General features: G+C 48.3%; 2 protein-coding genes across 13 annotated transcripts in view; one reads left to right on the forward strand and one right to left on the reverse strand.

Moving 5' to 3' along the window:
* The window catches only part of SLC13A3 (solute carrier family 13 member 3), a 134931-nt gene that overhangs the window by 102568 nt on the left and 7013 nt on the right, over window positions 1-25350 (reverse strand). The gene's annotated exons all lie outside the window — the stretch shown is intronic.
* On the forward strand, window positions 5365-24475 carry SLC2A10 (solute carrier family 2 member 10). Of its 8 annotated transcripts, XR_014832482.1 has the most exons (7): window positions 5642-5738; window positions 6053-6256; window positions 16140-17423; window positions 18014-18136; window positions 19655-19749; window positions 20397-20532; window positions 22114-24475. XR_014832482.1 is itself a non-coding variant. In XM_085004092.1 (6 exons), the coding sequence occupies exons 3-6, from the start codon at window positions 16454-16456 to the stop codon at window positions 22190-22192; spliced, it is 1308 nt and encodes a 435-aa protein (XP_084860218.1). In that variant the 5' UTR covers window positions 5365-5417; window positions 6053-6256; window positions 16140-16453; the 3' UTR covers window positions 22193-24475. The 8 variants fall into 8 exon arrangements, 6 of the variants coding, with proteins under 6 accessions (XP_084860218.1, XP_084860217.1, XP_084860216.1 ...); XR_014832483.1 differs by lacking the exons at window positions 5642-5738; window positions 6053-6256 and adding an exon at window positions 5365-5417; XM_085004092.1 differs by lacking the exons at window positions 5642-5738; window positions 19655-19749 and adding an exon at window positions 5365-5417.

Genomic DNA, 25350 nt, shown 5'->3' on the forward strand with positions numbered 1-25350 from the left:
TATTAATATTAAATAAGATCTTGTTCATCAGAGTTCCTGGTGGATTGCATACACTCTTGATGTGTTCATTTTCCCTCCCTCACCATGGAGACCCTGTTTGAAATACTGAAGAAAGGCTCTTTGGTCTGAGGGTTGCTATGACACCAACCCTCAGCCGCAGTCCCTGCAAGTTTCATTCATACACAGGGCAGGTCACCTTTTCAAACATTAGATCCTTTATGTTGGCATAATGTGGTTTCCAGCATCTTTCATCAGCCCAGCCTACTTGAAGTTCACCCAGAACCAATTCTATTTATAGCGCTCAGTTTCCCGAGTTGGTACTTTCATTATCATAATTGTTAGTGTCCACATGGTCATCTCCATGGTTACCAAATCTGTCTGAACCCCTCTCTATGGCTGTTAGCATAACTGACAGCATCTTGGGTGTGTATAGTTTCTCCTGTCCTTCCACTGACTCTACCTATGACTGTTCTGTGTAGTAAATCTCTTCTCTAACATCAAGGGCTTGGTAGTTAATAGATACTGTTTAATGAACTTTAGGTCCAGGTAGCCTGTATGCTCTCTTAGCCTCCCAAACAACGATGAAGACCTTTGCTGATGTACTCCTGGCACCTACAAGACTAGTTACCCATTCATACATCCTGACTTAAGAAGGCCCTTCCTGTTTCCAAGCATGTACCCCTCTACCCTAGGTTAACTATAAAATTGTCCCAATAGGAGTTCCCGTTGTAGCTCAGCAGTATCCGTGAGGATGCAGTTTCGATCCCTGGCCTTCCCCAGAGGGTTAAGGATCTGGCATTGCTGTGGCTGTGGTATAGGCTGGCAGAGCAGCTTTGATTTGACCCCTAGTCTGGGAACTTCCATATGCCATGGGTGTGGCCCTAAAAAGCAAAAAAGAAAAAGAAAAAAATTGTCCCAATAGCCCCTTGAAGATTCAGAGTGCAATTGCAAATGCTTCTGGATTGCTGTTCACCTGATCTTACCCTGTAAGTTATGTATAATAAACCGATCCATTCTCAAGATAACTTCTTATTTCAGTGGGCACTTTTCATTCCCTCCGACCTGCAGTTCGCTCCTTTAGAATATCCACTGTGCAAACTATGGTCAGACTCCTTCTGGCTTCTATGGTAGGAATTCTAGTTTAAAACCTTTCAGTGGCTCCCTGTTGTGCTTCTGATAAAGCCCCAGGAGGTGCTACATGGGGCCCTATGTCCCTATTCCAGACCCATCTCCCACCAAACTCCCCTTTGCTCTGTGATCTTCAAATACATTTGCCTTCTCTCTCTCAGTCTCGCATTCTTGCCAGGGTCCTTCTTGCCTGGGGCCTTTGCACCTGCTCTTTCCCATGTCAGAAGTGTTTTCCCTCCCTTTGTTGCCTAGACCCATATAAGCATCCTTCCATTTTCAGCTCAAATGTCACTTCCTCAGGGAAGTCCTCCCTGCCTTCTCATAGGAGGGAAAATCCAACCATAATTCCTGGTGTCCTTGTGACGCTCTCCTCTTTTGCATTGCCTTTTTGTTTGTATGACTGTTTGATTAGAGGCAGGATTTAGCTCCTCACAGGCTGTTGATCTGAGACCCCTAGTTCTTCTCCGGCTCCTGCCTGGAGGCCACCCTTAATTCTTGCCATGTGGGTCTCTCATTGGGCAGGTCATCGGAGCAGCAGGTGGCTTCATTGGAGTGAGTGAGAGATCAGGAGAGGATGAGCAAGATGGAAAAATCACTATCGTTCTAACCTGAACTCTACAATGATAATCATCACTTTTGCTGTATTCTGTTTATTAGAAATGAGTCGCTAGGTCCTGCCTACCCTCAAGAGAAGCCATTTTTGAAGATACCTATCGAAATGCCTGATTAGAACTTTGCCTTTCTCATTTGGGGCACACTTTGAAGAGAGATTCTCCAAATCTAGGAGAGCTAGGAGAGCTAACCTGACAGCAGGCATGCAAACATCCTCATGACCTAATACAAGCCGCAGAGATCAAAGATCACAGATCAAAGACTTCATGCCCTTTTCATCATATAATTTCTACAGGTTATCTCAAGAATGGAACTGTCCAGGCTTTTCTGTAACAAGTCACCAGATACTCACATGAAGAAGGAACTGTCACGTGGCAATGCCTAAAAGGCCCCCTTGGGCTCTTCTCCATACCAGAAAGGCAGTGGAGTGTGATGGATAAGGGCCCAGTTTTCCCCATAACCAGGTCAGCTTTACACTAGTGTGTATCCTTGAGCACTCGTGCTGTTATTTATTTATTATGCAAGCAAGTTACTTCACTTCCCCTTGCTTCACTTTCCTCATTCATAAAATGAGGGTAAATTCTAATAATCCCTGCCTCATTAGGGAGTTGCAAATACCTGTAAAGTTCTTAAACCAATTATCCCTCAATAGTTTTAAAGTATTTTTTTTTTCCGATTATTGTTGCTGTATCACAAGTTACTCCAAAGCTTCGCACTTTATTTATTTATTTTTCTATGGCCATGCCTGCAGCATATGGACGTTTCTAGGCTAGGGGTCAAATCGAAGCTGCAGCTGAGGCCTACACCGGATCCTTAACCCACTGGGAAAGGCCATGGATCAAACCTGCAGCCTCAAGAGACAATGTTGGGTCCTTAACCTGCTGAGGCACAACAGGAACTCCTCAAACTTCACACTTTGAAACAATCATTTTATTATACTCGTGAAATTTGTGGGTCAGGAATCCAGACTGGGAACAGTAGAGATGGCCTGTCCCTACTCTACAATGCCTGGGGCCTCAGATGGAAAGATTTCAGGGTTGGGAGCCAGAATAATTTGAAGGCTGGTTCTGGAGCCAGTGCTGCCAGTGCATGACTCAAAGGCTAGGCCCACCCACTGGAGCATCCGCACATGGACTCTCTGTGTGGCTTGGGCTTCCTCTCAGCATGGCCGTCTCAGGGCAGTCAGACTTCTTAGAGGCTCAGGGCTTCAGGTGCTAGTGTCCCAGTGACCCAGCCTCAGAAGTCACACAATGCCACTCTGTGCAACCTACTGGCTGAAACAGTCACAAACTCACCTAGATTTTAAGGGATGGAACAAAGCATTTTGGAGCTGTGTTTTCAAACTGCCCCAGCTATTATTATTTTCAGAACTGTACATGGGCCCCCTGGTTCAGAAGGTCAAGCTGATGCTGTCTTCTTTGCCAAGATGCTTGGCTGTGTCTGTGGCACCCAATTCCTGCCGGGTAAGGAGGTGCCTGTGAAGGAACATGTGTACATGTAAACACTAAGTGAGAGCTGGGTAAGCTTGTGACTACGTGAGTGCTAAGCCTGTATACTTGTTTTGGCCTGAGAGTGAGAATGATTGAGGGTGTCCCCAGCCTGGCTCCTTTCCAGAACTCCAAGCTCTTATATCAAATTGCTCATCTGTTTCCACACATGGATACTTCATGTGCACCTTAAACCTTACACAAACAAAACAGAGCTCCACATCTCCTTTCCTGCCCCAAGCCGCTCCTCTCCCAGTTTGTCAGACCTTATCAAATCTATATATTTTTTTGCTTTTGCTTTTTAGGGCCAGTTACGTGGCACACGGAAGCTCCCAGGCTAGGGGTCAAATCGGAACTACAGCTGCTGGCCCATGCCACAGCCACAGCAACACGGGATCTGAGCCGTGTCAGAGGTCCATGCCACACTTCACGGCAACGCCGGATCTGTGACCCACTGAGTGAGGCCAGGGATTGAATTCGCATCCCCATGGATTCCAGTCAGATTCATTTCCACTGCGCCACAATGGGAACTTCTCAACTCTATCTTTGATCTGCTGATTTTTCTCCATCTCAACTATTATCACCTTAGGCCAAATCAACTTCCTCTCTCACCTTGCAACAGCTTCCCAAGTGGTCCCCTGGTTTCCACCTTTGCTCCTTATAACCTTCTAGAACGCCCCAATTATTTCTGTGTCAGTTGGAATAAAATTGCAATAGCCTCCCAAAGACTTCAATGGTCTGGCCTTTGCCAACCCCTCCTTCAGGCCCTGTCTCCCTCCACTCTCCCTGCCAACCCCTGTGCCCCAGACACTATGGCTTCATTTCTGTTCTTTATGCTCCACAAGTTCTTTCCTGCTGGGCCTTTGCCTTTGGTCTCTCTTCTGCCTGGAACCTGCGGTCTCAGCTCAGAAATCCCCTCCCCAGAGAAGCCTTCCCAGAGATCCCCTCCCTGCCTCCAACCACAGCAGCCCCTGTGCCTGCCTAACCCATCACCTTAGATTAATTCTCTGCTTGGCTTTTATCATTACCTGGGTATTTCTCTGGGTCCTCTGGTTATTTTATTTTTTAAAAAACTTTTTTCCTCCCTCCCTTTTTCTTCTTTTTTTTAAAGGCCGAACCTGCAGCATATGGAAGTTCCCAGGCTAGGGGTCAAACTGGAGCTTCAGCTGCCAGCCTATACCATAGCCATAGGAATGTGGGATTCGAGCCACATCTGCGACCTACAGTTTGCAACTTGCAGGAATGCTGGATCCTTAACCCATTGAGTGCGGCCAAGGATCGAACCCGCATCCTCACGGACACTATGTCAGGTTCTTAACAGAAACTCCCTTTGTAAAATTTTTTCTCTTTTTTTAAAAACTTTATTTTTATGTATTTATTTATTTAATTTCAACTTTTTTTTTTTAGGTCTGTACCTGTGGCATATGGAAGTTCCAAGGCTAGGGGTCACATTGGATCTATAGCTGCCAGCCTCTGCCACAGCCACAGCAACACAGGATCTGAGCTGCTTCTGTGAACTACACCACAGTTCATGGCAACACCGGATCCTTAATCCAATGAGAGAGGCCAGGGATCGAACCCTCATCCTCATGGATACTAGTCAGATTGGTAGTCGGGTTGGTAGGAGCCACAACAGGAACTCCTTTCTTTTTCTCTCTCCCTTTCTTTCCTTTTTTTCTTTCTCTTTCTTTCCTTTCTTTTTTTCTTTCTCTTTCTCTCTTTCTCTTTTTTCTTTCTTTCTTTCTTCTTCCCTTCCTTCCTTCCTTCCTTCCTTCCTTCCTTTCTTTCCTTCCTTCCTCTCTCTCTCTCCCTCCCTCCCTCCCTCTCCCTCCCTCTCTCTCTTTCTCTCTCTCTAAGGTTTTTTATTATTATTTTTAACCTTTGGTTATTTACCTTTCTTCTTCCACCACCAGAAAGTAAACTCCAGGCGAACAAACATATCTATCTGTCTTGCTCTCCCAGCCCATCCTCAAAGCCTCAGACTGCGCCTAAAGTCACATGGGAGGTGTCCAAACCCAAGTGTCTGATGGATAGATTATGAATCCATGGGAGAGTGAATGGCTGAAGTGGGTATGCGTGAGTCAGTATAGCATGTGAGTGTGTGTGTTTGTGTGTGTACAAGCTGGCTGGAGAGGCCAGACTAGTGTGGACTGCAGTGACGGGGAGTCTCCTTCCTGCCAGGAGGATGGGGTAGGACAACTTGTGGGGTCCTCCCCAGACCCGGGATGATGGTGGTGGGGTTCCTCTCCGGGGCGGATGGTGGGTGGGGTTCCAGCCAGGCAAGGGCCAGACTGGGGACGTCTGGGGTGCACCTCTGTCCCGCCTCCAGGCACTGGGGGCCTGGGCTGGCCAACGTGGCGGCGGCGCTGCAGGCGGGGAGGGAGGGACGGAGGCGGGAGGTAGGAGGCGGGCCGGAAAGTTTGTCCGTCGGCCACTGCGGGGACTTGGCCTGGGGATGCGCACCCGGCGCTCCAGCGTCCCCAGCTCGCTTCGGAGTCCAGCTCGCCATGGGTAAGTCCCGATCTACCCGGTGCTGCCGGCGGGGAAGCCCGGGGACCCCATCCAAGCGCGTGCCCTCCGCCCCCAGCTGCAGAGCCACGACCAAATACCGCCCACTCGGATGGCAGCCGGGACGGCAGGCCTTGGCTGGGGGCTGGGAAAGGACTTGGGCCCGTTTCCTTTCATGCTTCTTTCTGCCCACAAAAAAAAGTGACCTGAGAGGGCTCTTCCCTTGATCCTGAGCGTTTACTTGGACTAAGCCCTCTCCTGACCGCTTTACGCCTTACAACATCCCCCAGGAGAGTGAAATTTTCCCTATTCTGCAGATGAAGAAGTGGAGGCTATGAGCCATGGCATGCGTAAATTCCACGCCACTGAGACACAGCAGTGACAACTGCCAGGTCCTTAACCCACTGAGCCACCAGGGAACTCCTCACTGCACACTTCTGCTGCCAGACATTGTTCTAGACCTGAAGATGCTGTCCTGCACTAACCGACAAAACCTCTGCTCTGGAGATACTTGAGAGAGGGTAAAGAGAGGAGATTTGAATCTAGAATTATGGGGAAGTAGGGAATTCTTTGTTGCTCCAGGGAACTAAGGTTTCTATTTTTTTTCTCTGGATGCAGAAGCCTCAAAGGATCATTCAATAATTCACACACCAACTACATGGCAGACGCTGGCTTAGGGGTTGGGGCTCAGTGGTGAACAAAACAGACATTTATCCTCTCTTCCATGGGGTTGACATTCCAGTCGAGAAACTGGATAAATAAGTAAAATTAATAAAATAGTCTCAAGGAGTGATAAGGTGTGGTGGAATGCATAATACGAGGTGGCGTAATAGACCGTGGAGAGGGAGACAGGCTCTTTAGGTAGGTAAACAGGGAGGAGCTCCTGGAGTAGGAGGCACTGGAACTTTGACACTACTCAAAAGAAGTGGGCTTGCTAAGATCTGGGAGAACTTCCAGGTGGAGAAACAGCAAGTGCAAAGGCCCTGAGGCAGGAGTGAGCTGGTGTGGTTCAGGCCCGTGTGGCTAGAGCACAGGGGCAGGAGGAGGGAGTCAGACAGGTAGGCAGGGGCTAGATTATGTAGGGCTTTGTAGGCCTTGGTGAGAAGTTTGGATTTTATTCTAAATGGCATGGGAAACTGGAGATAGATTTTAAGCTAGCCTGGGATATAGCCTGAATGGTGGAGGGTTTTTTTTTTATTATTATTCTTTATTAAAATATAGTTGATTTACAATGTTGCCCCAATTTCTGCTGCACAACAAAATGACCCAGTCGTCCATATATATACATTCCCTTTCTTATATTATCTTCCATCATGGTCCCGCCCAATGAATTGTATTTTAAAAACTCCTTCTAGGTTGTTCTGTGGAGAATCGTGATAGCTAACAGTAGGCTATAAAATTAGGCAGGTGTATGATGTAGGTATTACTATTATCCCCATTTATAGATGGGGAGGCTCAGAGAGGTTCAGCGAGCTACCTGAGGTCACACAGCTATGGAGAGAAGCTGGGAGAGAACCCCAGCCCTCTGGCTCCAGTCTATACTCCTAACCACTGTACCACTGGGCCTCTCATGCACAGGGTAATGGGGACCAACTCCAGCTCTGACTCCAGAGTCCATGTTCTTAATCACCAAAGCATCCTGCTCCAGAGCCTGAGGAAAAGTGAGGCCCAGAGAGGTCAAGGTCATCCCAAGGACACTCAGCTTGACCCTGGTCCCTTGCTATCCCTCCTATTCCTCTGTTGCCTAAGTTTTTTCTACCGCTGTTTACTGAGCATCTACTATGGGCTAAGTGGTAGTGATGGAGGAAGAAACAAAATAATTGGCACTCGGTTCTGTTCTTTCCAGTTGCCAGGCTGCTTTCTTTATGGCAAGGTCCAGGGGTTGGGCCCTGTACATAGATTTTGGGGTCAGGAAGACCTGGGTTCCAGCTCTCATCCTCCCACTTCCCAGGTGCATTGTGACCTGGGACATGTAGTCAGCTTGTGTGACCGTCAGTTTCTTCTCTATGAAACAGTCACAATAAAATACCCTATCGCAGGGAAGCCACGTGAATGATGTGATAAAATGAACAAATACTCCACATGCCACCTGCCCATGGTAAATGGTCAGTTAACATGAGCGTTGATTTATTTATTTGTTTTATGGCCACACCTGTGGCATACAGAAGTTCCCTGGCCAGGGACTGAATCCGAGCTGTAGCTGCGATCCATGCCGAAATTGCAGTACCGCAAGATCCTTAATCCACTGAGCCAGGCCAGGGATCAAACCCACGTCCTCATGGATACTAGTCAGGTTCGTGACCCGCTAAGCCACAGCAGGAACTCCTGCAGTTGGATTCTTAACCCACTGCACCACAGTGGGAACTCCAAGCTTTCATTTTTTTTTTTTATAACACCCAACATTAAGTCTCTTCCCCAGTTCAGAATCTGCCCTGTCATGTTACAGAATATCACTGTGGGCAAATGTCTTTACCTCTCTGTGCCTCAGTTGCTTCATCTGCAAAATGGGAATAGTCTCAGCGCCTGTGTTGCAGGGTTGCTATAGGGATTAAGGCAGCTGATACAGGTATGGTTTCTAGAAGAGGAGGTGAGGCTACAGTGATTGCTCTATAAGTATCACCTGCTGTTGGGATATTTTGAAGCCAGCTTTCTGGGTGAGGGTATTTGCATGGTTCCATTTCACTCCTGGTTCTTCCCTGGAGTTTCAGGGGAAGCCAGGGCAGGTCCCTGATGGGGGAGGGACCCAATACATCGCTGATTGAGATGCTGCTCTAGCATCATCAACCAAGGGTGCCCTGGGACTTGCAGCTCTTGATATATATACCCCAAACCTGAGTTCCTTCCCTTCCACCTGCCCCTTGATTCCCTCCCTGGGAAGCTCTGCCTTCCTCAGTGAGGGGCTTAGACAATTGAGGGATTTCCTCCAGAGTGAGGCAGCTTCACCTACAAACTATATTTAGACAGACCATTCACAGAAAGGGAGAGCATTCCTGAACCCAGCCTGGGGTGTCCTAATTTGGAGGCAAGAATTTACTCCACTTCCTGTGCATGGTCACTTCCAGGCCCTGGACCTCCCCAGATGCTCAAGAGCCAAGATCCTTCCTCGCTGGATACCCTCTGTCCTGAGCTCATTCATTCATTTGATGAGGAAGAAGGGCAGGAGCTACTGAAATGGAGGGAAAGGACGTTCCCAGCAGAGGTTACAGCTGGTAAAAAGCCTTGAGTTGAGATGGGCTTGGAGGGAGGAGCAACAGCAGGGAGGCTGGTGTGGCCAAAACCCAGTGAGAGAAGGCAGGTCGTCCAGGGCCTCGAAGGCCACTGTCAGGACTTTGGCTTTTTCAGAGTGAACTGGGACCCCTGGGCTCTGAGCAGAACTATATGGTCTGACTTGGGCAATCACAGAATCCCTCTGGCTGCTGTATAACATTAGATTAAATTTAAATGTACCTGACACCATCCCTGGAGTGGAACGTGGTAATAATATCCTGGTCCCTGATTTCAGGCATTCACTCACTCAGCAGGAGCTTCACTGAGCCCACCTTGGGTGTCAGGATGGAGCTGGGGCCCTGGAGGCACAGAGGCAGTACATCTCCATCCCTATCACACCAATTACTCAATTACTTGGTGTGAGCAAATGCAGGAGAAAGCAGAGTTGGTTGGAAGTAAAAAATATGGCTTGGAAAGTTGAGGAAGATGTATAGGACTCAGAGCCTCCCTCAAACTAATTTAACCAAAAAGGTGTGGGGGTGGGGGGTTGGGGGGGTGGATGTTTATTAGTCACAGAAAAGTCCATGGCTTCAGGCATGGTTGAATCTAGGGGCTCAGGCAGTATTGTCAGGAATCCTTCCCAGAGAAAGATTTCCCCAGCCCCCTGCAGCCCTGTGCTGCTCCAGGCAGGTATAAACTACCCAGCTTAGCACCAAGCAAACACCCTGGGATGGACTGACTCTCCTTGGCCCAGGTTCAGCCACATGGCATTTACCACCGCCCAAGGCAAGTGGCGACCTGCTGGCTGGTCAGATGTGGGTCATGGGTATGGCACACCTCTGGAGCTGAGTGGTAGGGATGGGGGTGCGGGTGGGGGCGGCCGTCTCTTCCCAGATCAAGAGACCAAGAGATGAAGACAGGACAGGGGAAAGGGCAGCTCTCCACAGAGCATGGGGGACTGATGCCAAGTAAGAGATATGTGTTACTGGAGGCCCCTTGGGGACATAACCATGAGCTTGAGTTGCAGTGGATGTGTAGGCGTTCGGGGACACAGGTAGGGCAAGGGAGGAGCCAGCGCACACAGAGGCAGAGCAGCATGAAAATCACCAGTGTGCACCAGGAACAAGAGTTTGCAGTGTTTGTCGGAGAGGTGGGGACAGGGGTGGGGAGGAGAACTGGCCAAAGAGTTCAGCTGGAGCCGCCAGCTCATGAAGGGCCTAGAGGTCCTAGGAGTTAGGACTTAATGAAGTGGGTGATGGGAACCTTGGAAAGTTTAAGGAAGGGAATGCTCTCCCCCCATCTTTCTAGTGGCCCCCACTCCTTGGAGGCTGTCCTTCACTGCCCCTGCGGACACTATCATTTCATGATGCTTTGTGACTTGGGGTTTTCCCGAGAGTGCTGTCCCCCCTCATCCCCTACACCCCCCGAACTTCCACTCCCTATGTCCCTGTCCTCTATCACATCACTTATCTCAGATCAGCCCTTCTTACTTGAGTCAATTCAGCAAAACTCTTAAGTACATGGGTTTGGGAGTCAGAGGAGTCAGCATTTGAGTCCTGAGCCTGTTGCTTCCCAGCTCTGAGACCACTCTGAGCCTCAGTGACCCCATCTGTCAAATGGGGATGATTGTAGCAGTACCACCGAGGGTTGTTGCAAAGAGGAACTGAGGGAAGACACCAGAAGTCTTTGCACAGAGGAGCTACTCCATAAATGACACCTGTTACTATAACTATTTGGACTCACTTCCACTGTTGCTGTTCTGCTCTAACCATTGTGACCTGAATCTGCTCCGCTGCACTTCCCTGTGGAAAGAACCTGTGGACAGTCAGCTCTGCCTCGGAGCCCTTTGGCTGGGTGCCCTTTCACCTCAAGAGGGATCCAAAAAAAAAAAAAAAAAAAAAACCCCAACTGTGTTTTACTTGATTGCCTCATAGGACCTGGAAGAACCCTCTCTGCTGGCAGAAAACTCTGGGAACCAAGGGAGGTGGGGCCGAGGGAGGTGAAGAAGGGGTAGGACTTGGGTGCCATTATCTCCCCAGGGTGTTGATTGATGGTCATGAAGAGGAAGGACAAGACAGGGAATATTAGGGGGTTGCTTCCCTCGGGAGCAGAGGTGATGGGGAGAAGAGTGAGCAGAAAGGGGGTGGGGAATGATTTCTCCACCTGTGAAACTCCTCCCTCTGCACAAAAATTGCCTAATAGAGATGGGAGAGGCAATGGTAAGAGAACAGAGTGAGATCCTATTATGCGAAAGTTTTATAATGGAGTGGTGAAGGGTATGGATGGTGGAGCCCCACCACCTGGCTTTGAACCTAGACACAGCTACTTAATACTCTTGACCTTAGGCAAGTCACTTCACATCTCTGATCATCAGTTTATTCATTCATAAGTAATATAAAAGCCCACCTCATAAAGTTGTGAGTTAAATCAGCTATTAAGCTGAAAATGCTTAAAGCAGTGCCTGCCCCAGAGCAAACACTCCATAAACCTGGCTATAATGTTATGAATGTTTCTGTCAAGTCCAGGGTGGGAGTGGGTGAGATAGATACATTAGGATTACTCTAGATGCTTCCAGAAATATTTAAGTTTACATATATGTGAATTAAAAATTAAAAGCAACCTGTATTTTTTTTAAAAGACAACCCATGGAATAGGAGAAAATAGTTGCAAATGATGCAAATGACAAGGGCTCAATCTCCAAACTATACAAACAACTCATAAAACTCAACAACAAAAAAAACCAAACAACCCAAGCAAAAAATGAGCAGAAGACCTATACAGACATTTCTCCAAAGAAGACACATGGCTGCCTAGGAGGCACATGAAAAGATGCTCAGCATCACTAATTATTTGAGAAATGAAAATCAAAACTACAACCACTTCACACTGGTCAGATAGCCATCATTAACAAGTCAACAAATAAATGCTAGAGAGGGTGTGGACAAAAAGGGGTCCCTCCTACACTGTTGGTGGGAATGTAAACTGGTACAACCATTAAGGAAAACAGTATGGGGGTTCCTTAGAAAACTAAATATAGAACTACCATGTGATCCAGCAATTCCACTCCTGGGCATATACTGGACAAAACTGTAATTCAGAAAGATCCATGCACTCCTATGTTCATTGCAGCACTTTTCACAATAGCCAAGACATGGAAACAACCTAAATGTCCATCAACATATGAATGGATAAAGAAAATGTGTTACATAGACACAATGGAATACTATTCAGCCATAAAAAAGAACAAAATAATGCCATTTGCAGCAACATGGATGCAACAAGAGATTATCATACAAGCGAAGTCAGAAAGAGAAAGACAGATACCATATGATATCACTTATACGTGGAATCTAAAATATGGCACAAAATGAACCTATCTACACAACAGAAACAGACTCACAGACATAGAGAGCGGACTTTTGTTTTCCAAGGGGGAAGGGGAAGGGAATGGGATGGACTGGGAGTTTGGGGTTAGTAGACCCAAATTGCTACATTGAGAATGGATGCTCACTGAGGTCCTGTGTACAGCACAGGGAACTCTATGCAATCTCTTGCGACAGACCATGATGGAAGATAATGTAAGAAAAGGAATGTATATAGAGGTATGACTAGGTCACTTTGCTGTACAGCAGAAATTGGCAAAACATTGCGAATCAACTATACTTTAATTAAACAAAACAAAGGAATACAAACCAGAGTGAAGAGAAATCTGTAAAAAAAAAAAAAAAAAAAAAAAGAAGGCGAGAGAAAGTAACCTGCTGTATAACTGCTCTGCCAAAATGGTAGCCGCTGGCCACATGTGGTGATATTCACACTTAAATTAATGAAAATTAAATAAAAATTTTTAAATGCAGTTCCTCAGCCACACTGGCCACATTTTAAGTGCTCAATACCTACATGTGCTGGTGACTACCATAGACCACCTTGCTGTCCAGGTCAAGCTTTTAAACGCTTCCATCCACTGAGCATGAAATTCACTGACGTCTTCGTGACCTTCAAAGCTCCACATGATCTGGCCCCTGCTCCCTCTCTGACCTCATCACCTCCTAGTTTTCCCACTTATTGGGCTCCAGCCACTCAGGCCTCCTTGCTCAACAATATCATGATTAAAAGCCTGCACTCTCTAGCCACATCAGCTTTGCCCCTTATTTTCTGGGTGACCATGAGAAAGTTTCTTCTCTGGGCCTTGGAGAATGATGCTAATGATAGCATATTTTAAGGCTGTTGTAAGAATTAAATGAAGAAACATATATAAAGCTCTGAAAACAGGGCCTGGCACTTAGTAAGTACTACAGGAGCACTAGCTATTAATATTGTTATTGTTCAAACATACTCAAAACTGTCCTGCTTCAGGGCCTTTGTTCTTTTTCCTTGTCTAGAATGTTCCTCTTTCAGATTTTGCACGGCTTGTGCCCTCCCTTCATTGAAATTTTCCCTCTTCAGAGATGTCTTAGTTGACTACCTTATTTAAAACAGAACTCCATTGCTCTCAACTCCCTTTCTCTGCCCTTTAAAAAAAAAAAAAAAACAATACCTATCACTGCCTATAATTGTATTATATATTTATTCATTCATCATCTGCCTTTTTCTACTAGGATGTCAGATCTTTGAAAACACCACTGTGTCGCCAGTCCCAAGAACACTGCCTGGCATGTTGTAGATGCCATATAAATAAATTTTCTTTTTTGTCTTTTCTAGGGCAGCAGCTGCAGCATATGGAGTTTCCCAGGCTAGGGGTCCAATCAGAGCTGTAGCTGCTGGCCTACACCACAGCTGCAGCAACACAGGATCCGAGCCGTGTCTATAACCTACACCACAGCTCATGGCAACGCCGGATCCTTAGCCCACTGAGCGAGGCCAGAGATCGAACCATGAATGGATAGGGGTGGTGTGTGTGTGTAAATAAGGGATGACATACAAAGATGGGTGGATGAAGTTCCCATTGTGGCGCAGTGGGTTAAGAACCTAACTAGTATCCATGAGGATGCGGGTTTGATCCTTGGTCTCACTCAGTGGATTAAGGATCCAGCGTTACTGTGAGCTGTGGTGTAGTTTGCAGATGTGGCTTGGATCCTGCATTGCTGGGGCTGCAGCTCCAATTTAACCCCTAGCCTGGGAACTTCCATGTGCTGCGTGTGCAACCCTACAAAGAAAAAAAAAAAAAAATGACAAGCCCTGAAGCCACCACTGATTTGTCTTTTCTCTTGAGTAATGTCAGATGTTCATATTTTGCCCTCTCCATCAGCAAATTGCCCTGCAATCATCTGCCAATTGTTGAGGCTTCATGTAACTGTTAATGCGGGTCAATGCAGTGTGTGCTGAGGAGAGCATTAAGATCCGTATCCAGGAGTTCCCGTCGTGGCTCAGTGGCTAATGAATCCAACTAGGAACCATGAGGTTGTGGGTTTGATCCCTAGCCTTGCTCGGTGGGTTAAGGATCCGGCGTTGCCATGAGCTATGGTGTGGGTCGCAGACATGGCTCGGATCCTGCACTGCTGTGGCTCTGATTTAGGCTGGGGGCTACAGCTCCGATTGGACCCCTAGCCTGAGAACCTCCATACGCCTCAGGAGCAAAAGGCAAAAAGACAAAAAGACAAAAAAAAAAAAAAAAAAAAAAAAAAAAAAGATCCGTATCCAGGTGATGCAAAGAGTGAGCAAGATCTGTCGGTAATAACTAAACCTCTTGAGCCTCTAGAATTTGAAGCCAACCACTCAAGGGGATCCTGGGTAATCTCAAATGTGCATTTTTTATGGGAAATTTTAAGAGAGCGCATGACGTGTGCGTGTGTGTGTATTCACACAAGCATGCCTACATGCTGCTGCTTTATAATGGACGCTGGGGAGAAGCAAGAAACCTCTCTGTGCTGACAATTATTTATGTCGTTAGAGTTTATGTGAGCTTGTTAGACACAGAGTAAAAACCATCTCAACCATTTATTGTTGAACCTTAGACTGGGGGTAAATGAAGAACAAGGGGAAACAATCAGGAAAAGTTTCAGGAATCTAATACACGGCACAAATGAAACTTTCCACAGAAAAGAAACTCATGGACTTGGAGAACAGACTTGTGGTTGTAAGCAGGGAGGGGGAGGGAGTGGGATGGACTGGAATCTGGAGTTAATAGATGCAAACCATTGCATTTGGAGTGGATAAGCAATGAAATCCTGCTGTATAGCACAGAGAACTACATCTAGTCACTTATGATGGAACATGATGTAGAATAATGTGAAAAAAAGAATATATATGCGAATATGGGTGACTGGGTCACTTTGCTGTACAGTAGAAATTGACAGAACACTGTAAACCAACTATAATGGAAAAAATAAAAATCATTAATAAAAAAAAAAACAATGAAAAATTTCAAAGAGACACAGTGAGCCGGTGTTGCTGTGAGCTGCAGTGTCATCACAGGTGCAGCTCAGATCTGCCATTGCTGTGGCTGTGGTGTAGGCTGGCAGCTGCAGCTCCAATTTGACACCTAGCCTGGGAACTTCCATATGCCGCAGGTGCAGCTGTAAAAACAAACAAAACGAAGATGGGTGAATGGATTGACATATTTGTGGAGAGATGGCTCAACAGATGGATGGAAATTTGGATGAATTAAGGGGTAGATAAGTAGACTCATGAATGGATGAATATGTGATGATGGAGCAGATGGATGTAGGGAGGAGTGGACAATGAAGGGACAGATGAATAGACTGATCAATAAATAGATGAGCGAATGAATGGAGTGGACGGATGAATGAAGGAGTGGATGGATGGATGGGGGGATGGATGGATGGGGGGTGGATGGATGGGGAGATGGATGGATGGGGAGATGGATGGATGGGGAGATGGATAAAGCAGAGAGATGGAAGGAAGGATGGAGGGAGAGATGAAGGGAGAAGTGGATGAATGAATGGATGGATGGATGGAGAGATAGATGGAGGAAGGAAGAAGTGAACGAATGGGTTGATGCATGCATGCATGGGCATATGGATAGATGGGTGAATGAATTAGATGGATGGACGATGGATAGATAGATGAATGAATAAATGGAGGGATGGATGTGGTAGAGGGACAGATGAATGGATGGGTGAATAGATGGACAGAGGGAGAAAAGCTTGGATGGGTGGCTGGCTGGCTGGCTGGCTGGCTAGATGGCTGCTCTGGCAAGGAAACATTCTGAAATCTGTCCATGTCACTTTTGTTTTCCAGGCCGACCCTCACTCCTCCTGCCCCTGTGTGCCTCTGTGTCTTTGCTGGGTGGTCTGACCTTTGGTTATGAACTGGCAGTCATATCAGGAGCCCTGCTGCCCCTGCAGCTGGACTTTGGGCTGAGCTGCTCACAACAGGAGCTCCTGGTGGGCAGCTTACTCCTGGGAGCTCTCCTGGCCTCCTTGGTTGGGGGCTTCCTCATTGACCGCTATGGCAGGAAACAAGCCATCCTTGGGAGCAACCTGGTGCTGTTGGCAGGTAGCCTGAGCCTGGGCCTGGCCAGCTCCCTGACCTGGCTGGTCCTAGGCCGCTCAATGGCTGGCTTTGCCATCTCCCTCTCCTCCATGTCCTGCTGTATCTACGTGTCAGAGCTGGTGGGGCCCCGGCAGCGAGGAGTGCTGGTGTCCCTCTATGAGGCAGGCATCACCGTGGGCATCCTGCTCTCCTACGCACTCAACTACGTGCTGGCCCGTGCCCCCTGGGGATGGAGGCATATGTTTGGCTGGGCAGCTGCCCCTGCGCTCCTGCAGTCCCTCAGCCTCCTCCTCCTGCCTGCTGGTACAGGTGATGCTGCAGCCCACAAGGACCTCATTCCCCTCCAGGGAGGTGAGGCCACGAAGCTGGGCCTGGGGAGCCCAAGATACTCCTTTCTGGACCTTTTCAGGGCCCGGGATAACATGCGAGACAGGACCACAGTGGGGCTGGGGCTGGTGCTCTTCCAGCAGCTAACGGGCCAGCCCAATGTGCTGAGCTATGCCTCCACCATCTTCCACTCGGTCGGCTTCCGGGGGGGCTCCTCAGCTGTGCTGGCCTCTGTGGGGCTCGGTGCAGTGAAGGTAGCGGCCACCTTGACTGCCATGGGATTGGTGGACCGAGCGGGCCGTAGGGCCCTGTTGCTGGCTGGCTGTGCTCTCATGGCCCTATCGGTCAGTGGCATTGGCCTCGTCAGCTTTGCCGTGCCCATGGACTCAGGCCCAGGTTGCCGGGCTGTGCCCAATGCCACCAAGCTGTCAGGCCTCCCTGGAGACTCCAGCCCGCCCAGGGGCCTATCTCCACCTCTGCTGCCGACAAGCAGCCAGAACCCATGGCAGCCAGTCTTCCCAACCTCTGAGAAAACCAAGCATCATCCCAGAGCTGGGGACCCCCCAGCCCCTTCCGCCTCAGCCCTACGCACCACCCCACCCCCACCCCCTCCTCCCGCCCCTGAGCACACCTTGCTGCACTGGACCGCGCTGGTCTGCATGATGGTCTTTGTGAGTGCCTTCTCCTTTGGATTCGGACCAGGTGAGTGGGAGTCCTTTGCAGGTAACTCTGGAACCTTCCACCCTCCTAGCGGGAATCCTGGGGGCCAAATCAGTCCGAGGGACACTTGAGACGGCTTGATCATGAGAACAACTAGCTCAGACTTCAGGGCTCCTCGCTTCCTTGAGGGTACTTCTTCCGGGGGCAGAGGCCTAATTTACATTCGCAATATTTTCTCTTTGATAAAGGTCCCAAATCATTTATGTATCAGGCCTCAGACAACCGGAAGGTGAGTTACAGCTCACTCAGAAGGCCTACTGGAAAAGAATATAATGAATTGGGTGACCAACCATCCCAGTTTGCCCAGGACACTGGAAGTCTGGAGTCCCAGGAAACTCCTGTTTCCTAGCAAACCCAGACTGCTGGGCTCTCTAAGGGGATTGTTGCAGCCCTACGGGGGAAGCAGTGGGGAGAGCCAGGTGTCAGAGGCCTGTCACTATTGGTGCTGTTGGCAGGTAGCCTGAGCCTGGGCCTAGGCTACCTGCCATTGTCGGGGGCTGCCTGCTGGACCATGGGTGCCAGGCCCCATGTCCTGGCTACAGCCTAGGACCCTCCCTGCTCTCCTATCCTAGTGACCTGGCTTGTCCTCAGTGAAATTTACCCTGTGGAGATCCGAGGGAGGGCCTTCGCCTTCTGCAACAGCTTCAACTGGGCCGCCAACCTCTTCATCAGCCTTTCCTTCCTCGACCTCATCGGTGAGTCCTTTGACGTAACTCCTTAGCCCAGTCCCTTCAAGATGCAGAAGCAACTGCCTCCAGACAGAGCCCAGCCTTCCATATCTGCCCAAGCGATAGAAAACCCCATGCAAACCATTTTATGAACAAAATGTAATATTTCTGTCTTCAATGGTGAAAACAGGAAGGTAGCTGGCTTCAAGCAAAATTGATCCGAAGGTTCCTACAAAGCTGTGCACCAGCTTTCAGGCTCTCTCGGCTGTCTCCCACACCGTGGACTTCATCCTCGGGGGAGAGCCAGAGTGCAGCTGTAAAGATGATCACCAGCCGCCATCCCTCTTGGCAGTCCTGGGAGGGAGAGGGTTTCTCTCCCATTGGCTCTTGCCCTAGTCCTGAGACTGACTCTCATTGGTTCGGCTAGATCACATACCTATCACTGAGCCAATCACTGTGGCTGGAAGGCTGCACTATTCTGACACCCAGCCCAGGGGCAGGGGTGTGCAGTGTGTGTTGGAAACAGCCTCACCCAACAGCATAGACTGAGAGTTGGGGCCAAGGTTCCCCATAGGAAAATTGAGGTGCTGGAACAAGGAAGAGGAAGGGCTGGGTGACAGATAACAGAAAATATGATCTGTGAGGTTTCTCCTTCATTCCAGGGGTTGGGTGGGGGGCTGGCTTTACTGACAACCTGGGAATTGAAGCTGAAGAAAGGGCAGAGCTGAAGCATCCAGTTCTCCTCCATCAGGAAGCCATCTCTGATTGGTCGGGGAGAAGGGGCAAACTCCAGATGTCTGGAGCTCAAAGTTTCCACTCTAAAGTAAAGGAGTTAAAATTTTTTTCCTACTTGGAGCAGCAGAACTAGTCTTCAAATAAAACTTTGTGCAGAAGCTCCACAGAAATAACTGAGAGCGTCCTGTACCCTCAGACACGCTGTGAAAATCTATAGGCCAGATAAGAGGTGAAGGGCTACGCCAGCCCTGGAGGATCACGTCTGAGGCCAGCAGATGCAGGAGCCACCACCTGTTCTTTTTGTTCTAAACCAGCTTAAACGGGTTCATGCCCACCTGCCAGCAGGAAGGTCTTCTCAGATTCAGTTTGGGTGACATCTCCTCTTCTTACCTAGCTTTCAAACCCAGTCTGAGCAGTGGTGGGGCAGAAATTATATGGGCCCAGAACACCGAGAAAGAGTCTCTGAGGTGCTGAGGATGCTTGTCACCCGAGGCCAGGGGTCATCGGGGCCAAAGTGGGCTGGGCTCCTTTACCGTGCGCCGCAAGGCACAGTTCTTAGGGTTTACGTATTCTCCCACTTCCTGCGGCCACGTGGTTGCTCTTCAAAGGAGGAGCCCTGGGGAGCTGTGGGAAATACTGGTAAGAGAACCCACGCCTGAGAAGAATCCAAGCTTCTCCCAGTGCCTCAGTCTTCAAGCATTCCCTTTGTGTGGAACGAATGAGTGGGAAAGTGAGGAAGGAAGGGAGGGAGGAGAGATGGTAGGGAGGGCTTATTGGAACTGCATCATATCCTTATCATCCCCATTTCAGGGACAGCAATCCGTCCTTCCCAAGTCGAGCCAGGTAGTGAGAGGACCAGAACCCTGCCGCCTTCTCCCAGCCCAGCACTCTCCCTCTCTTTGCAGGTATAAGGATTAAGTGGAGGGCAAGCTGGTTAGGGCCAACAGTCTAGACGAGGGGTGGCCATGGCTCTTAGAGATAAGAATGGTGTCCGAAATGATATTTGTACTTCTGCCTCGAAAAAGTTCCTTCCTTCACAGGTTTCTGGATAGAGCTGAGGCGTCTGTCTTTTCTCCCAAACCAGTCACAGGCCAAACTGGCTGAAACTCAATCCTGAATGCTTGATTCACTGAATAACCAATTCATGGAATTTCTGAGGCTGTTTTTTTCGGAGCTGAGCTTTGCCAGGCCTGCCTCCTGCAGCTGTTTTGCTGCTGAGGTGGATGGATGTCGCTTTCCTTCCATTCACATTTTCAGATGCCAAGTGCGCACCTCTGGTTAGTATTTCAGATATGGGTGCGTGGGCTTTCTCATAAAGACAGGATGTCCAAGATGCTTGTGGATTTGGGCTGTGGCCCTTTGCCTGCCTCTGGGACAAGTCCTACTCTTGCTTTAAGGGACTTTCCCATCAGACAGTGTGTTGGTCATTCTGCAAATCTGCCATCTGGAGAATCAACTTTGGGTGATTGATTCTCAGTGTTTGACCTGGAACACTGGTCGACCAGTTGGCCAAACCTGTGCCCTGCACTCATTCCTGCCCTGCTGTTCTCAGGTGCCATTGGCTTGTCCTGGACCTTCCTGCTATATGGGCTGACTGCTGTCCTAGGCCTGGGCTTCATCTATTTGTTTGTCCCTGAAACAAAAAACCAGTCATTGGCAGAGATAGACCAGCAATTCCAGAAGAGACGGTAAGGGGGTCAGGGCTGGCCTGGGGGCTGGGGAGGTGGCATCAAACCCTGAGCCCTTGGCTTCAGGAGTTTAGTCCTCACACGTTCCCTTTGCCAAAGTGATGTTCCTCTCTTTTTGTTTTCTTATTGCCTGGACACAGTGAGTTTCATCCTGTCTTCATCTATGAACGCTTTCCTTGAGTTGTTTTGTGTCTTCCTACAGTAGGGTTTCATCTGACTTTAAGCTCAGCTCATAGGAATTTAAAAATCATGCAGTTATGGAATCACAGAAGGTTGGAATAGTTGGATACTAAAACCACAGAATCTTAACAGATGTGAAAACTTGGCGAGATGAAACATAACCGTGGCCTTTTAAAATCAAACACAAAGAACTATGGGCCTAATCTGCTCATTCAGTGGGTGTCTATGAAGTCACTAGTATGTGCCAGGCAGTGTTCTGGGCCTTAGGAAATGTGTCTAAGAATAAGATGGAGAAAGTCCTTGTCCTCATGGAGTGTCCATTCTAGTGGGGGAGGGGAACAGAAACTAAGCCAATGAATGCAGCAAAAAAGTTTTTCAGTTAGTAATGTGTAGTTAGAAGAAAAGGAAGAGTTCCCATTGTGATGCAGCAGAAACGAATCCAACTATGAACGATGAGGTTGCGGGTTTGATCCCTGACCTTGCTCAGTGGGTTAAGGATCCAGAGTTGCCATGAGCTATGGTGTAGGTCACAGACGTGGCTCAGATCCTGCGTTGCTGTGGCTGTGGCATAGGCCAGCAGCTATAGCTCCGATTAGACCCTTAGCCAGGGAACCTCTAAATGCCACGGGTGTGGCCCTAAAAAGACGAAAGGCCAAAAAAAAAAAAAAAAAGAAAGAAAAAAAAAAGAAAAAAGAAAAGAAGAAGAAAAAGAAACAGAGCAAAATACATTGGGAGGGTCTAATGGGTGAAGATGGAGAAAGAGGAGCAGGGGGTTTTGGCTAAATGAGAGGGGCTTCCCTCTCTGAGTAGGTACAATTTAAGTTAAAGAGAAGGAGGCAGCCATATACACATGAGGCGAGGTGAGCCTTCCAGGTGGAGGGAACAGTAAGTGCAAAGGCCCTGAGGTTGGGAGTATTCTGGAATATGCAAAGAGTAACAAGGAAGCCAGTGTGGCTGGAAGAGGAGGTGGGGGGTGGGGTAGAAGATCAGATTAGCCACGTGGGTAGAAGCTAGATCACATAAAGTCTTTAGGTCCTAAGTAGGAGTTCACAATCTTAGCATCAGGGACCTTGGCTGTTGAAATGAGAGAGAGGAATGGCGGGGTGTCTGAAGGGACCTGAAAGCACTATAATCCTAAGCATCCTCGGCAAATGCTATGTGCTTAGAAAGGTCAGTCCGGCCATGATGGGGAGAACCAGCTGTGGGGAGCACGGATGGACACAGGAAGACCAAGGTGGGTAGCTGTGTGGTCTACAAGACGGAAATGCACATTAAGGCACGAAGCAGGAAGTGAGAGGGAGGTGGGGATGGGGTGGGAATCCCAGGGATGGTCCACTTCTGTCATCCCTGGGGACGGCCGCCTGGCCCTGGCACCCTCTGACCCCTCTCACTCCCTGCCAGGTTCACCCTGAGCTCTGGCCGCAGGCAGAGCTCGGCTGGCATCCAGTACAGCCGCATTGAGGTCTCTGCAGCCTCCTGAGGAGTCCATCTGGAAGATGCTGGAACCATGGTTTTAGCAGACAGTCTTCAGCTTCCTATTTGCCTGGGCCCCGGTGCACAAGTTTTAGGGGGTCCTTCAAGAGTCTCCCCTGCTCTAGAAGTCTGTTTGTTGGGGCAAAAGGGATGAAAATCTGAGAACCCCAAAGTCTTCATTTTGAGTCTTGGGCTCTGAGGGTACCCGAGGCTCTGCCTTTTTGCCTCAGTTTCCCCACTGACTTTGCACATCTCTGCAGTAATGAACTTATGAGAACATCTTATGAAGACTCCGTTGCTCTGTGGACCTTCCAAAGACTCTCTAGAGTACCAACCCTGGTGGGAAGTCTCTCCTGGTGCCATCCCTAAATCCAGCTGAGGATACTGTATTCTCTGCTCTTTTTCCCTCCGGCTGGGACTTTTGGGGGAAAGGGATGCCTGATTTTTGGCTCTCAGACCACCTCATTTTGTTCCACCCCTCTAATTCTCTCACCGGGAATATCTATCATTCCCCAGCAACTCAGATGGTGGGGGAGGCTTGAGTCCTAGTCCTGATCTGCTGGTGTTCTTGCTGTATGGGCCATGGGCCACAGCCTCCCCTGTATGTGCAAGGGGGGCTCTGAACCACGCGGTTCTTAAGACCTCTTCTGTCACCAATGCGATGGGATTCTAAGTGACGACAATACCACACATGTTTAGCCTGGGCTCTGCTCTCAAATTGCTAGTCTCTTAGGGGAGGTAGGTTTAATCAGGGGAAAGGTGGACACAATTCCAGAGCTGAAGGCACTAAAGTCCAAGGCCATTGGAGTGCTGGTAATGAGCTCCAGAGCTGTTTCCAGGATAGTGCGAAAGGACTCTGCAGAAAAGTGATGGGTTTGGGAGCTAACAGACCTGGTTGTTGGCGTGGCCTCCACCTCTTGGTAGCTACTGACCTGGAAGAAATAACAACTCTCTCAAGCCTCAGTTTCCACATCTGCAGAATGGGGATCCTTGTGTCCTCCACAGTCTATTTAACCTCGGTTTCTCATCACCCGTTTAGCCGGACAGGATGGGGGTGAGGGGTGGATCTCTGTTAACCTTTAACACGCAGGTCCTCCCTTTTGGGGGGGAGATGGTGGCTGAGCAAGTAGCTCAGGACCCCTCCTATCGTCCTGTTTCTAGATGCTTTATGCCCAGTGGTGTGTTGGAGCTGGCCTGTGCGGGCTTGGGAAAGCCAACTGCTCAGTTTTCAGGATTTTTGAAATTTAGCTGGCTGTTAAACACAGCTGCTAAAAAAATTAAGTGATTGATACTAATAATAAATTGCATCAAAAACCAAGGTAACAGGTACTAAAAACTCATTACTTCCTTATTTTACTACGTTTTGCTATTGTCTGTGACCTTAAGGTCATGTACATCTATTGCATCACACGAAGAATGTGGGGGTGGGGCACCACCCATCTCTTGCCAACTCTGCACTCAGTGACATCACATTGGTCACTTGAAATTGTCCACAGGGAGTGTAGCTGCACCACAGAGACTGGGGCAGATCAGGGATTGAGTTGCTGGGTTTTTTGTTTGTTTGTTTTTTAGGGCTGCACTTGTAGCATATGGAAGTTCTGGGCCAGGGGTCGAACTGGAGCTGCAGCTGAGACCTACACCACAGCCACAGCAACACTGGGTCTGGGCCACAGGGTGACCAACGCTGCAGCTTATGGCAATGCTGGATCCTTAACCCACTGAGCAGGGCCAGGGATCAAACCTGCATCCACACAGAGACAGCATCGGGTCCTTAACCTGTGGAGCCGCAACAGAAACTCCTCGAGTTACTGTTTTGTTGATTTTCCAGTCTTAAGAATGTGATGGATTAAATGTTAATAATGCAAATTAAACTGAAAAGTCTGTCGTGTCTGTAGCTGATACATTGTGAATGGCACCAAAACCTGAGGGACTTATTATCCAATTCAGCCAACAGGTGACTCATGTCATCAGCGAAGGAGTTAGGACACACATCTTGGTGGTTTTACGTTTGTCTTATTCATTAACGGGAACAAATATTTCAACCAGCATTCATGTCGGACCTGCATTCATGCTTCAGGGATGTGGGTGACCTCTTTGAAGAGTTATATTGTCATCAAGAATCTCTTCATGGTCTAATTTTGTCAAATGCTGGCTAAATTGCAGGGATAGTTGGTTTGGGAATCAAGAGTTTGGCAGTAAAATCAAGAAAAACATTCTGTGAGAATTAACTGGCTTGAAGGAATTTATGATAAAGAGTATTTACAATAAAGTGTTTATTATTATTTGTCAATTTTGTGCAACAAACACATCCTTTATCCCAGTAAAATTTACACATACACACACCTTTCCCCCGGAGAGCAGTTATTAAATATCTACGAGCCCCCACTGCTTACTGCTGTACTTTTGACTCCTCCAGATCCAAGTGTCTCCCCAGGGGCCCCCAAACCTTAATTCTCCTTTCCTGTTGGCCTAGGAGAATGCTTTTCTTATTCTAGGGTGGAGTCTCTCTCTCTCTCTCTTTTTTTTTTTTTTTTTTTTTTTTTTTGTCTTTTTGCTATTTCTTTGTGCCGCTCCCGAGGCATATGGAGGTTCCCAGGCTAGGGATTCAATTGGAGCTGTAGCCACTGGCCTACACCAGAGCCACAGCAACGAGGGATCCAAGCTGCGTCTGCAACCTGCACTACAGCTCATGACAACACCGGATCCTTAATCCACTGAGCAAGGGCAGGGACCGAACCCACAACCTCATGGTTCCCAGTCGGATTCATTAACCACTGCGCCACGACGGGAAATCCGATTCTCCTTTTTTTTGATCAGGCTCACAAACTCACAGATCCGTCAGGGGATGCAAGTGAGTAAAGCCCATCATGGTAATACAATAGGGAGTAGTGAGGTCTGTGGAAACACAGGCTTTTCTAACAAGGATGACTGACACTCAGGTTCAACTGGTAGCTGTCATGTAGGAATGTGGGCCTACCGTGGCCTGACCATCTGAATTTTAAAGAAAATCCAGGAATTCAGACTTTGGTGCAAGTTTTTCTGATTTTTTTAAATAGTGGTGATTGATTCTTAATTGAAAATCATTTTCAAGCTCAACTAAACACACCTGTGCCTAAATTGCACTATTTAGTTTGTGCCTCTGATGTCCTCGGAAATGCTCTTTTC

Source organism: Sus scrofa, chromosome 17, assembly GCF_054392235.1.
Source record: "Sus scrofa isolate SSC_HxYL_T2T_F1_AM1 chromosome 17, Sscrofa_HxYL_maternal_Yorkshire_Landrace_v2.0, whole genome shotgun sequence".
NCBI classification, from domain to species: domain Eukaryota; kingdom Metazoa; phylum Chordata; class Mammalia; order Artiodactyla; family Suidae; genus Sus; species Sus scrofa.

Excerpts from the sequence above, each read along its gene's own strand:
- SLC2A10 (XM_005672994.4), top strand. Across the intron at positions 17,424-18,013 it reads CTCCTTTGGATTCGGACCAG|TGACCTGGCTTGTCCTCAGT; the intron begins GTGAGTGGGAGT and ends CTCCTATCCTAG. Across the intron at positions 20,533-22,113 it reads CAGCAATTCCAGAAGAGACG|GTTCACCCTGAGCTCTGGCC; the intron begins GTAAGGGGGTCA and ends ACTCCCTGCCAG.